The following is a 12,028-nucleotide window of genomic DNA, read 5'->3' on the forward strand; positions in this document are numbered from 1 at the left end:
TGCTTCCTAATAACCGCAGTACGAAGAAAAGCTGAGGGGTATTTATTGCTGATCTTAAACAAGCTCGTTGTATTAATCTATCAAAGGCTAGTATCTAATTGCTGTATAATTAAAGATTTTGGTTATATAAGTATGTTTGGCATAGGTTACATGCAAACTAGATACACTAGTAACTTACAAAAACTTGAGGGATGTATCAAAAATTTGTTTCCTCTGCATTAATTAAAGAAAAGACTGAGCCATTTTGGACCTGTGAAATCTGATTGTTTGCACAGTGCCCTAGCACGTCGGTATAAGGAGAGATTAAGGAAATCATCTGAGTTTATTATGTCCTGTTTTAAGTTTCAGATACTACCGAGGAGGCTCTGGGTTCAGCCATTGGTGAAGAAACAGAGGGCCAACCATCCTCATCCGGGTTAAATACACAGAACCGAAGTGGAAATAACATTGATCCAGGGAAAAATAGACTAGTCAGGAGTAAATCCACACCAGTTAAACAAGGTTGGAAATTATATACTTTCTTTGGATGACTAGTTTTACTATAAAAGAAATCTGCTTCTGGTATCTATGGACTACTGTAGACAAACACTTATTGCGTTGCAATATGTGGTATAAATCTACAGTTCTCCAGTGTGCTCCTCAATCTCCATGAGGACTATGTTCACCAACTTTCTAATTGCTGAAAACCAGACACCCCTGCCCTGCCTCTTCCCCCAGGGCACCCCTCCTCCCCTGCTCGCTCTCCTCTCCCAGGAAGCTGGTGTGATTGAGCAAGATGGTGCTGATTTTTGAGACTTAGAACAGCTTGACAGGTTTAGAAGAAGTGTTTGTTCTTTGCCTTTTGGAAAACCTTTTTCTTATACTGGATGTCTTTCTACAACAAAGTTCTCCACAGAAAAATCATGTAGAAAAAACCTCTATCCTTAGGAGCATTCATTAAATATGTCACCTATTCTGTAGGTAGGCTTTCCCCACACGCTTTTTCAGGGACTTTTTTTATTTTTAAAAGAGAAACCTGATTGCAAACTCAAATGAAGCAAACTTAATGAACTGATTCAGTGTGGTATTATACAAATACATATTGACATTTACCCAGTGTGCATGTATTTGGAATTGTGGCCTAATACTTAGGGCTTGTCTATACAACTTTTCTAATATAATCTTAACTAAATTAATGTGGAAGTCTGTGTAGTTAAATAGATGATACCCCCTAATGTAGATGCACTTCAACCCATTTAATCCTTGTTTAGCACGTACTAGTAAACTACTAAATTAAATTAAACTCATTTAAATGAGGGTTAAACACATTTAAGTGCATCTACATTAAGAGAGATGTACCACCGCCATTAACATCCAAAAAAATGTTTAAAAATTTTCCTATAACTTGGTTAAAAGCCTATCCCACCTCTTTTCTATGTGTTGTTAGATACCAAACGTTACAGGAATTTGAGTTTTTTCTAAGGGCGAGGGTGAATGAGAAGTTCCACAAACTTAGAAAAGGCAAGTTTCAGCTATCCAGACAAGAATGCCTTGCTAAAACATAATATCTCAAGATCATGCCAAACAAACCTGGCAGCATATGTAATTCTACTATAAAATGCAGCAAACCATTTGCCAGATGCTGCTAACTACTCGGCCCATTTTCCATACTCATAATCATCTTTTTTTCTGTTTTAGAATCTCTAAATTTGTTACAAATTTTATGGCTTCTGGTGTATTATGCACACTAAGATTTGTTTTTGTAGAAATTAAGTCTTTTTAGGTGTCTAAATAGTTCTTTGAAAAGCTGGGAAGTGATTTTCGGCTGTTTAAGAAAGTATTGTATTTTAAATCAAACTTATTTTAAAAACTGTCGCTAGAATAGCCATCTCCGAATATTGTTTGAATAGAAATGTATTAATCGACACTCTTGATAACTCACAGAAAAGTAGCCTTGCCCTACTTCCCAAGTATGTGGGTGTGCAGTAATTGGCATTGCGGGGTGCTGGTACTGTAGGAGCACTAACTGGCATTGAGGGGGAATGCTGAATTTTAGGGAGAGCAGTAAGTGTTATTGAGGGGGTTCTGGGGGTGTGGATGGAGCAGTAAGTGGCATTGAGGAGGCATGGGGGGATGACTAACTGGAATTGATGGAGCATGCTGTGGGTGGGGGCACTAACTGGCAGAGAGGGGGCGGTGGAATTGGGGGAACCATTAACTGGCAGCGGCGGGGCGGGGTGTGTGTGTGTGTGATGGGGGTGGGGAACTCGGGGCACAGTGGGGTGGGGTCTGTCCCCAGAGCGAGGGTCCAGGGCAAGAAAATGAGGGCACAGCAGTACGGGTGAGGGGGGCAGACTGGATCTCCCCTCGAGCAGCGATGGGGCCAGTACCTGGGTCCAGGAGTCAGCCAGTTCTCCCCATTAGCAGCTGAGCAGTTGCTGCTCTTCCTGCCATCTTGGTGTGGAGGCTGATCACGATTACTCTGGTAACCGGACTTTTAGTGTCCAGTCAGCTATGCTGACTAGACACTGCCAGGTCCCCTTTTTGACTGGACTTTCCGGTAAAAAACTGGACATCTGGCAACCCTAGAGTGAACCCTGCTGCTGAAACAGTTACTTAAGCTTAAGCCCTGCTGTTTCAAACAGCTTAAATGTACTTGTGATCTCTCCACCTGAGTGCTATATTAAATTGAGCTTATTTCCCTAATGCTTTGTCATGTTTCTGGACACATTTTTTACAATTCTGAAATCTGTTATCTAAACTATGGGATAAATATTCTCCAAAGATTCAACCAATGCCCCTAAAATGTTACCAAGATGGGAAAAGTTGATAGTTCTCAAAGAAAGTTAGGAGTTTCCCAAAGACTTTTAGGAAACCGCTAACATTTTATTTGGCATATTAAAGCTGAAGAGAAGGGGGAAAATATTTTAAAAGTTGAACAGAAATGTCCTGACTAGCTCATGGCTTTTGTTTTTTATCTGGAGTTACACAGTGGTTCACAAAGCTGTGATAGAACAGGTATAAGTGTTTCACTCTTGTGAAACTGTCAAAGGGTACACACACCTTTCTCAACATATGAATATTTTTGTAAATCAAATTGCTATCATGTTAAGGTGCACTTACAAAAATGTGGTGTTTGTTATGGGGTAGGGCTTCACTTTTCCAGGATGAATGTGATTTTTCAACTTTCACAAGCAGTATATGTTAACTGTGAAAGGAGAAATATTTTAAGCCCGAACACAGCAAAGGCACTAAAGCATGTGCTGAGCTTTCAGTACTTAGTAATCCCATTGATTTCATTTGGACTCCGCACATGCGTAATAGTAAGTATGTATTGAAATGCTGATTGGGGCCTTAGAGAACAGATGTTTGATGAGGGCTGATAGCACAAACTATTTGAGAGAAATGTAAATTTTGATAGAAAATCCTTTTTATATTTGAAAAGAATTTTTCCCTTGAACTGCTGCAGTTCAGATTTAACTTTGTTATCACACTGTTAACAAGTGATTGTTTTTTTGTGTTTGTTTAGATCAGTCTCTTGATGGACCACTTACAAATGGAGATAGCAGAGAGCCTCGGATAGCAGTCAAGCGAAAGTTAGTAAGTGCCTCAGAAGAGGAGGAACACCTAGAGGAAGAGGAGAAAAAGAGAGAATTAAAAGAAAAACCTGGTTTATCTTCATCAGAAAGTGGGGAGTCAGGATCCAGTTCAAGCTCTGAAAGCAGATGTGGCTCTGATTCAGATTCTGAATCAACCTCTAGAACAGATCAGGATTACATTGATGGAGATCATGACTACAGTAAAGTTGTGCAAACTAAACCCAAAAGAAAAATTAAAAGGAAAATTTCTAGTGGGAAAAGAAATTGGCAGGGCAGAGGGACAGGGAGGAGAGGTAGATGGGGCAGATGGGGTAGATGGAGCAGAGGGGGAAGAGGTAGCAGAGGAGGAAGAGGAGGCTGCAGCAGAGGAAGAAGAGGAGGCAGGGGAGGAAGAAGAGGCAGAGGAGGTAGAGGAGCTTCACGAGGAGCAACCAGAGCCAAACGTGCACGAATGGCAGAGGATGAATTTGAGAATCTGTTTGGAGGCCGATTTGGTGAGAATATGTTTGGAGGACGATTCAGTAGGCCACCACGAATTAAAACAAGGAACGAGGGCAGGAGAACTGTTTTATATAATGATGATTCAGATAATGACAACTTTGTGCACACCGAGGATCCTCTGAATCTTGGTACTTCCAGATCGGGCAGGGTGCGGAAAATGACAGAAAAAGCCAGGGTCAGCCATCTCATGGGATGGAATTATTGACAGATAAAAATCTTGGAAAAATTTCAAATGAACTTCAATGGCCTTCTACTGCAGGGATTTTACCAGAAAATCTACCAAGCAAGTTGTGGGGGGACTCCACTCACTTTCTACAGTGGTGCTTTTCCATTATGCCAGTATACATTTGTTTTAAGACTTCAGATTGCCACACTTCATTGGTCAAAAAAAGCCTTACTTATTAGTCCTTAAATTACAGAAATTCTTCCCCACGCACTACAAGTTCATTTTGTTTCAAGGAGCTTCCAGCTTCTCAATAATAGCATGACATTTTGAATCATGATTATGAAATCTCTCCCTTGTTTTGTTTTTTTGTATTATAGAAATAGCACCTTCTTACAGAGTTTTTATATGGTTTGTCATAAATCCTTATACACAGTAATAATTATAACTTTTGCACAATACACCAATCCTAAAGGCAGCTATAAAATGTTTACCATTTCTATATTGTAAGAAGGATCTGGATTATTTTAATCTTCCCAGGCCAAACTTTCATGAATTGTGCTGAACTGAAGTATGTTTATACTACAGTTTAGGGGGGGTTGAAATGCGTTCTGTTGGTTCGTAATTCATGTAAAAAGTGAGAAAAGGGTTGGTGCCTTGTAAATATGTAGCAAACCTTTGATGTGGTGTGTCCTAATGTGTGCATTAACTTTATTAAAAAGAGAATACTTGAGAAGTATGAATATCTAGACAGAAGGTGCCAAATGCAAAAGTTACTTGCATCTATTTTCTTTTTGTCCTCTCATATTTTTATAGCATTAATAGAGATTGTGCAGCAAAGGGTTAATTTCAACATTTGAAAGGTTTCTCCTCTTCACAGCATTACATGTCTTAATAGTAGCTCAGCTACCTCTGTTTACAACTACTGGAAACTTAAAAGAAAATAGATGTTATTCTGCAGTGCTTATAGAAGAAGAGGCAAGAATGAGTACAGCAGGGATGGAATTGCTCAAATTGTGAAGAAACCATTTCTTTATCATATTGACGCTCTGAAACAAACCTTAGTGTAGCTATCAAAGCTTTCACAAGCCTAATATGCTTTTAGCAGATGGTAATTTGTTGGGCAAACAGCCAGTGGGCTCTCACATATTTCTGGTGTCACTTATTCAATGAAAGTCTGTTTCTGTTTTTAATTTGATTATTGAAACTTTCAAAGAAACCTAAATTGAGCTATCGTGTCTCTAGTGGCTACTCATATTTTTGTATCATTACTGATAAGTTTCCATTCATATCATTGACAAGAGTCCTTGTAGCTCAAGCTTCCAGAAGAGAATTCACATTGTACTGTACTCTTGCCTTGTAAATGTTGCATTGAAAAATAATAACTTGCACTCATTCTGGCAGTAATAATACAGTATGCAATGCTATGAGGGAAATGTAGGGTTAGGAGATTACTCTGTATCTTGCTCCTCAGGCTGAATGACTGACTGTGTTTAATTAATTGGAACATGCTTGTTCTTGTGGAGTGAGAATGAGAGTTGCAGCCTTCTACTTTGTAGGGTCCAGTTAAAAGATTTGTGGGACTCTGTCATGTTAGAGCAAGGAAGAGACACCTAGCTGACATCTCTAGCTGAGTTGAGATAGTGAATCATTGATTACACGAGAAAAAGGGATGAGAGAGGAGGTTTGGAAATCGAAATAAGTGAGGGATGAAATTCTGAAATTTCTTCCTCAGTGTGCATCTTTTAAAAGTTGGTCAATAATTCTGGAAAACCTGCGGGGGGGGGGGGGTACGCGGGGGGGACAGTGAAGTGTATATTCTCACGCATATATAGATTTGTTTCTGGCCTTTTTTTATGACAAATATTATCAGGCTGATCTCTCTTTGCAACAGTTCTAGTCACGTGCAAGGTAACTGGAACAAATGCTTTGCGGGTCATCAGGCTTGGGAGTGGGGAGAAGAAAGCAGTCTAAGTAGTATATAGTAATGATCTGAATTTATGGTACAGTAAAAATCTCTCAAACTTTTTGTTACAGTCGTCGTCCTGATTATGCCAAAACTAATTTCTGGGCATGACTCAGATGCTCCATTTAACAAAGAAATGGATACAGAGGATCTCCTAGCTCTGTGTTGGGCTTTAAAATACAAATGCCTGTCCTATCATCTTACATTTTCTTCTGAATACATTCTGTATTCTTCCCTAGAGTTATTGGTCCTCATGTCCATGTAACCAGGAAAAGCATGGATATGTAAGTTCTTAGACATAATCATACACATTTTAGATCAAAGTTCTTTTTAACCAATATGAATACTAAGATTCCTATGCTAAAGTCCTGAGATTCTGAAGAAATGCTATTCATATATTTCTGGCTGGCTAAAACTGTAATTATTAATTTATTTGGGGGGGGAGGGGAGGAGGAGGAAAAACATGGATTCCTGAAAAAAATCATGATTTCCTAAGTTTAAATGTATTTTTAGCAACAATTAGAATAAGATTAAATATGTTCTTAAATGTATCTTTTATATGTAATGAAGTACTGTGAAGATAACAGTAAAACAGCACTTTGCTGTGGTGTAAGTATTAATCTAAAATGTGTTGTTTGATTAAGAGCCAGACAGCAGGGTGTGCTAGAACAACAGAGCTATTGCTTTTTGTAAAGAATCTGAGAATTTTTTTAATTTTATTTTATTTTGTGCATGAAAACCTTTTTATAAGCATGAAAGAAATAACTTATATTTTGAATGTTATTTTTACTTGATTTTGTATCTGGATTTTTTTTTTTTCCAATTTAGACATTTGATTTCTTTCTCAGCCTCATTCTGTGGATTAATTATAACTGTAGTAAGTTGGACAGTTTTTCTTTTACTCGGGTGTTAAATTCAATTAGAAGCCACTTAATTAAAGCTGCATGACACTTGATTTTACCCTGATAGCTGCAGCAGGAGCAATGAAACAAGAATAGCCCTTGCACCAAAAGGGTTGCAACCCAGTCCTTCAGACCTCAATCCAAAACTTCTGTGCCCATTTAATGCCTCATTGAAGTCAATGGGGTTCCATGCAGGCACAGAGCTCTGTCCACTCCGACTTCATTGCAGAATAGTCAGCAATGTCTTTATTCATACAGTTTTAACCAAAAGTAACTTCTGTTTGGGTCCACTCTTTAATACTTGTTTATGAAGGTGTTTTGATCATATATTTAAGATACTAATGGTTAACCAAGTCCCTAGTCAGGCTGTAGATTGCTGATATTTAGGTAATATTCAAGTACCAGGCTTTCTCCAGAAATGGGTATGAATGTTTATAGAAGTTTGGAATGGTCTCACTCCCTAGTGTCTGCAGTTTGAGGGCATCCCATTACCAGCCTTAGGAAACAGGACTGCAAATAGAGCCACCAGCCAGCAGCTACATTTGATTTGTGCGTGTTGGAGGGTTCCTTTGATTCCCCCCTCACCCCCACACACACTTTCAACAGGAGGGGCCTCAATGTTTGAGAGTGTGCTTGATTATTGTGTGTTTTGAATACCAACTTACTACCTCTGCAGCATGCCCAGCTCCTGCAGGCACAGGGCACACAGGCCCAAGCTTCGCCCTGAACACTGCTATGTTGTCACGAGGCCTTCAACCCAGTCCCAGACTTCCATTTTGCCTCCCCTTATTTTGCGTGTCTCTGCTCCATCCCCTTCTGGTTTTGTGGCTTTGTTTCCTCCCTTTTTCCTTCCGTTCTTTGTTTCTCTGTCCTCTCCTAAGAGCCAGCCTATGCTGCTGCTCCTGCACTCCATAGTATTTCCCTGAATTGTGTCGGCAGGAACAGCTGACCCTTAAACTCTGACACTCTTGCTGGGCTATTAGGAATACGGTAGGTTCTTTCTCACCTGTCCACCTAAAGTCACTTGCCTGTAAATTCAAGTCAAGCTTTTTTTCTTGCCAAATTTTGCTTATTAAGAAACCTTCCAGAAGTGTTAGTAGTAAATGAATAGAAATGTAGAAAGTTCTTGGGCCTGATTCTCCATTGTCCTGCACTTTAGGTCTTCATTTACACCAGTGTAAACACTCAAATCAGAGCAAGTACTGTTTGCACACTCTGAGGTAAAGGTACAGGCCAGTTCTGACCATTTGAATTAAAAATGTAGGTCTCACCTGACCTCCCATATAAATTGTTTCATGCTATTATCTGAATTATCACGTTTTCTTTATCTGAACGTGAGTTAATGTAACACCTGTAAAGCTCATGTATTTCTTTTCCAGTGTCTGAGATAGTGGGATTAGCATACAATTTCACCTGCATTTTGGAATATTCAGTTACAACTCAGCATCACAAACACCAATCAGCATGGTATATTTTGAAGGTTTAGCTTATCTATCTGTTTAGTTTGGGGGCGCGGGGTAGGGGAGATCTCTTATGGTACATGAAGTATTCTGAAATGCTGAAAATAGCTGAATAGCATGAGGCAATTAATCTGAAAAGTGTTTTCTCTATTGCCTTTAGTGTGTGTGTGTTTTTGAAAAGGGAGTAAATCTTGGGTTGTCATGAGTGCTTTCAGCTGAAAGAAACCTATACTACTTGATTCAGGTTCTTACACAGCATGCATCATTGTAGTATCTGATTTACGTTTCACTCCCTTTTTTCGTTTTGTGTCAGTGTCAAGAGGATTCATGCCTTTTTAGCTGTTGTCATACTTACAGAGCATGAGGTGTACTCAAGCTTCCCAGTGAAGTATCCCTCTTCTGTCTCAATATCACATCCTTTCTGGTGTCATACTTGTGCCCACTTGTACTCTTTTTAAAAACAAACAAACCCTATAAAATGCAGCAATATGCTGAATGGACCATTTCCACTAGTAGATGTTCAGGGCCAAGGGCTCAATTCTGCGAAGACTTATTCAAGAAGAAAGCAATGGGCCTTCTTATGCAAGTAAAATTGCTCATAGCTATAGTCTGTGCAGGCTTGAGCCCTACAATAGCAAGGTCTTGCTAGGACAAAAGTAAAGTTTATTAACTGAACTGGGTGGGGAAGTTAACTCAGACCTATCTGTATTTATATCTGCTTCAAGTCTGCAATAATCCCTCACTTTCAAACCTAACAACTTCACAAACTGCAAAGCAAAGATTAAAAAGGAGAGAGACGATGGTATGTTTTCTTAAAGTATGAGAGGAGTAATTCACCTGAAAAACAAGCCATGTCGGAAAATTATCTGTCATATTTATAATACAAGAATTGTGATATGTAAAAGTAAGAGGAGGCAAAAATTTTTACAGTTAGGAAACCAACTTGTGAGTGATTTGAGTTTGAGTTCTTTATACTGTTTGTTTTAATCAACTTCCCTTATGATTAAAAAATAAATGTAGACCTAGCTATTTCTTCTGCACATAAATATGAAAACTGTATAGTATATAAATACTGAATATAATTGAAGTCAGGTGTGTGATGGGTAAAATATCCATGTACAGTAATTAAAAATTAAGGAAAGAAAAATTAAAATGTATTGCTTCTGACAATGTTTTTGAGGAGCTGACTACTAAAAGTGAGATGAATATTGGTAAATATTTGAAAATATGGCTCCTAGATGTCTATATAATGTGTTCGATGAACATTCCAAATCATGCAGTATTAAAATGAGAAAATGCATTTAATGACTCACTCAAGACTAATAATTCACCCTTAACCTGTGCAGAGGATGACAGAGTAAACAAACCAGTTTTAGGTTAAGGATGTTATCAGCCTTAACTCAGTGTATCCTCCTATTGTTGGTCTGTATCACTACTTTAATGTTTTTAAAGTGTATTTTTGTGTTTACATTTCTTGGTGTGTTTGGTTTTGTTTTGTTTTTTTTTTAAACTGTCATGGCAAGTTTTATAAAATGCTAATTATTTACTTGATAGACTGAAGGAGCAGTTAACAATCTATGGATAAATTTATATTTAGTAATGTAGGAAGCTGTCGTGTTCTTACAAGTATGTATTCTAGAAAATTACTGCACATGTGCGGTAGTTAATTTTCAAATATTAGTATATCGAATGTTTACACATTTTTTTTTAAAAAACCTCTTTTATGTAAGTAAGTAATAGCCTGCAAAATTTTGGTTTTTAGTGATAGAAACACAAAGACCTGTTGGAAGCTTGTACGTTTTTACTATGTTATGTTTCAGGCCACAGCAAATTTCTGCAACTGCTATGAATCCCTGAAAAATTAGATTTCCAGTGGAATTGCTGTCACAGCCTTAACTCTAGTACGAAAATGGTGCTATTACATATATATGCATGGATGTGGGTACCTCAAATCTGATAAGAGTGTTTAAATGGGAACTTTTAAGTTCAGCATTTGATGCTGAAAATGCAAACAAACTAATGCTCCTAGATAGATAAGGACAGTTATGCTTTGTGATTTCATCATAAAATATTTAAACTTCCAGGCATATTAGAACAATTTCCGAGTCTCTTATAAATAAGAAGATAGTGCATACCTTCCCAGTTTCTGGGTGCATTAAACATTTGTGAAGGTAAGGGTAGTGCAAGAGGGAGAGCGCTTGAAGTGTTAGAGAGCGAAAGGGTCTGTTTGAATGGAAGATAAATTTGGTGTTTCTGTGCTATATGGTGTTACCATTCATAGTGGTTTTACAGGTTTTTTTTTGACCGACAGATACCCCACTTAGGTTTTCAAAATGCTTTCTCAGTAAGTGGCATTCACCCAACATACTCCTATATCTAAGGCTGATTTTTTAAATTTTCCCTAGGAATATTAATATAAGTTATTCATTCTTTACATAAGAATCATTACAGCAGACTTCATTTAGAAATATCAGTTTTTACAGTTGAGGGGCTTGGAACAATGAAATGGTGCTGTCTAGCCTCGCACATTTCGGTGTTCTTGACAGTTTAAAATACTCCACCAAAAATGCACAAAACTGATTTGAACTGATATGTCTAGTTCCTGTATTGATTTTTTCAAGGGGATATTTATGCCCATATCTTCACATCCGCTATCTCAGGTCCCTTTAAATGAATACTTCAGGGATTTTTAATGCCACTTGATGGCAGACCAAATGTAATATTTATATGCAACGAGCTGTTAGTTTTTGTATTGTAAAAATGTAAATTTGTAAAGATTTTTTTCTAGCGTTTTTTTGAAGTCACTTATGTAATTTAGGATGTTTCATTTTTCCAGCTGTGGGATTGTCTTAATAAAAAACCATAAATCTTACTTTGATTTTGCATTACTTATTAAACAGTTTAGACATTATAAAGACAAGTGAACTAGTTAGAGCTTTAACTAAGCATACCGAAAATTCACCTTTTGATTTAGTTCTGGATAATTCTACACTGAAGTTAGGGAAAATTATGCTTTTTATACTATAGTAATCATTGGAACATCAGTTGACTGGTTGATGGAAAGCTCCCACATTCCTTATTTAAGATCTTTGGGCCATACCAGATAAGCCAGGAGGGGGGGAAAGGAAATACAATCAGTTCCCATGCCTGGAGTGCCCTTTGAATTTTTGTCAGCAGGAGAGGAGCAGACCCTGGCACAGAATACCATGGACATCCATGCTTCCTAGCAGCATTTTCTGCCCAGGTATTAATGGCAACTGCTTCCTCCAAGTCACCGCTGTGGAAGTTTTCCACAGTGGCAGGTCTCATGGTACTGGACCCCCCTCCTCCCTTAGCAGCTTACAACCTTAACCAGCATTTCTCCCTCTTTTAGGAGTGGAGAGTAATGCTGAACAGCTTGTTCCCTGTGGAGCATTTCGCTAGTGGCATCTGTCAGGTCAGAGAAAGGAAACAATGCT

The 12,028-nt window shown here is 38.2% G+C and overlaps 1 protein-coding gene across 2 annotated transcripts in view; it reads left to right on the top strand.

Annotated features, from left to right (window-relative positions):
• The window catches only part of BRWD3 (bromodomain and WD repeat domain containing 3), an 88,296-nt gene extending 76,854 nt beyond the window's left edge, over positions 1–11,442 (top strand). The window contains exons 39-41 of one of the 2 annotated variants that reach the window (XM_077826924.1): positions 343–501; positions 3,509–3,871; positions 3,914–11,442. In XM_077826924.1, coding sequence (XP_077683050.1) covers positions 343–501; positions 3,509–3,871; positions 3,914–4,284 — 893 coding nt within the window. In that variant the 3' untranslated portion in view covers positions 4,285–11,442. Of the gene's footprint in view, positions 1–342; positions 502–3,508 lie in introns of both variants that reach the window. The other variant, XM_077826923.1, reaches the window with a different exon arrangement.
• Positions 11,443–12,028: the final 586 nt, after the last annotated feature.

The sequence above is a fragment of the Eretmochelys imbricata genome, chromosome 9 (assembly GCF_965152235.1).
Source record: "Eretmochelys imbricata isolate rEreImb1 chromosome 9, rEreImb1.hap1, whole genome shotgun sequence".
NCBI classification, from domain to species: domain Eukaryota; kingdom Metazoa; phylum Chordata; order Testudines; family Cheloniidae; genus Eretmochelys; species Eretmochelys imbricata.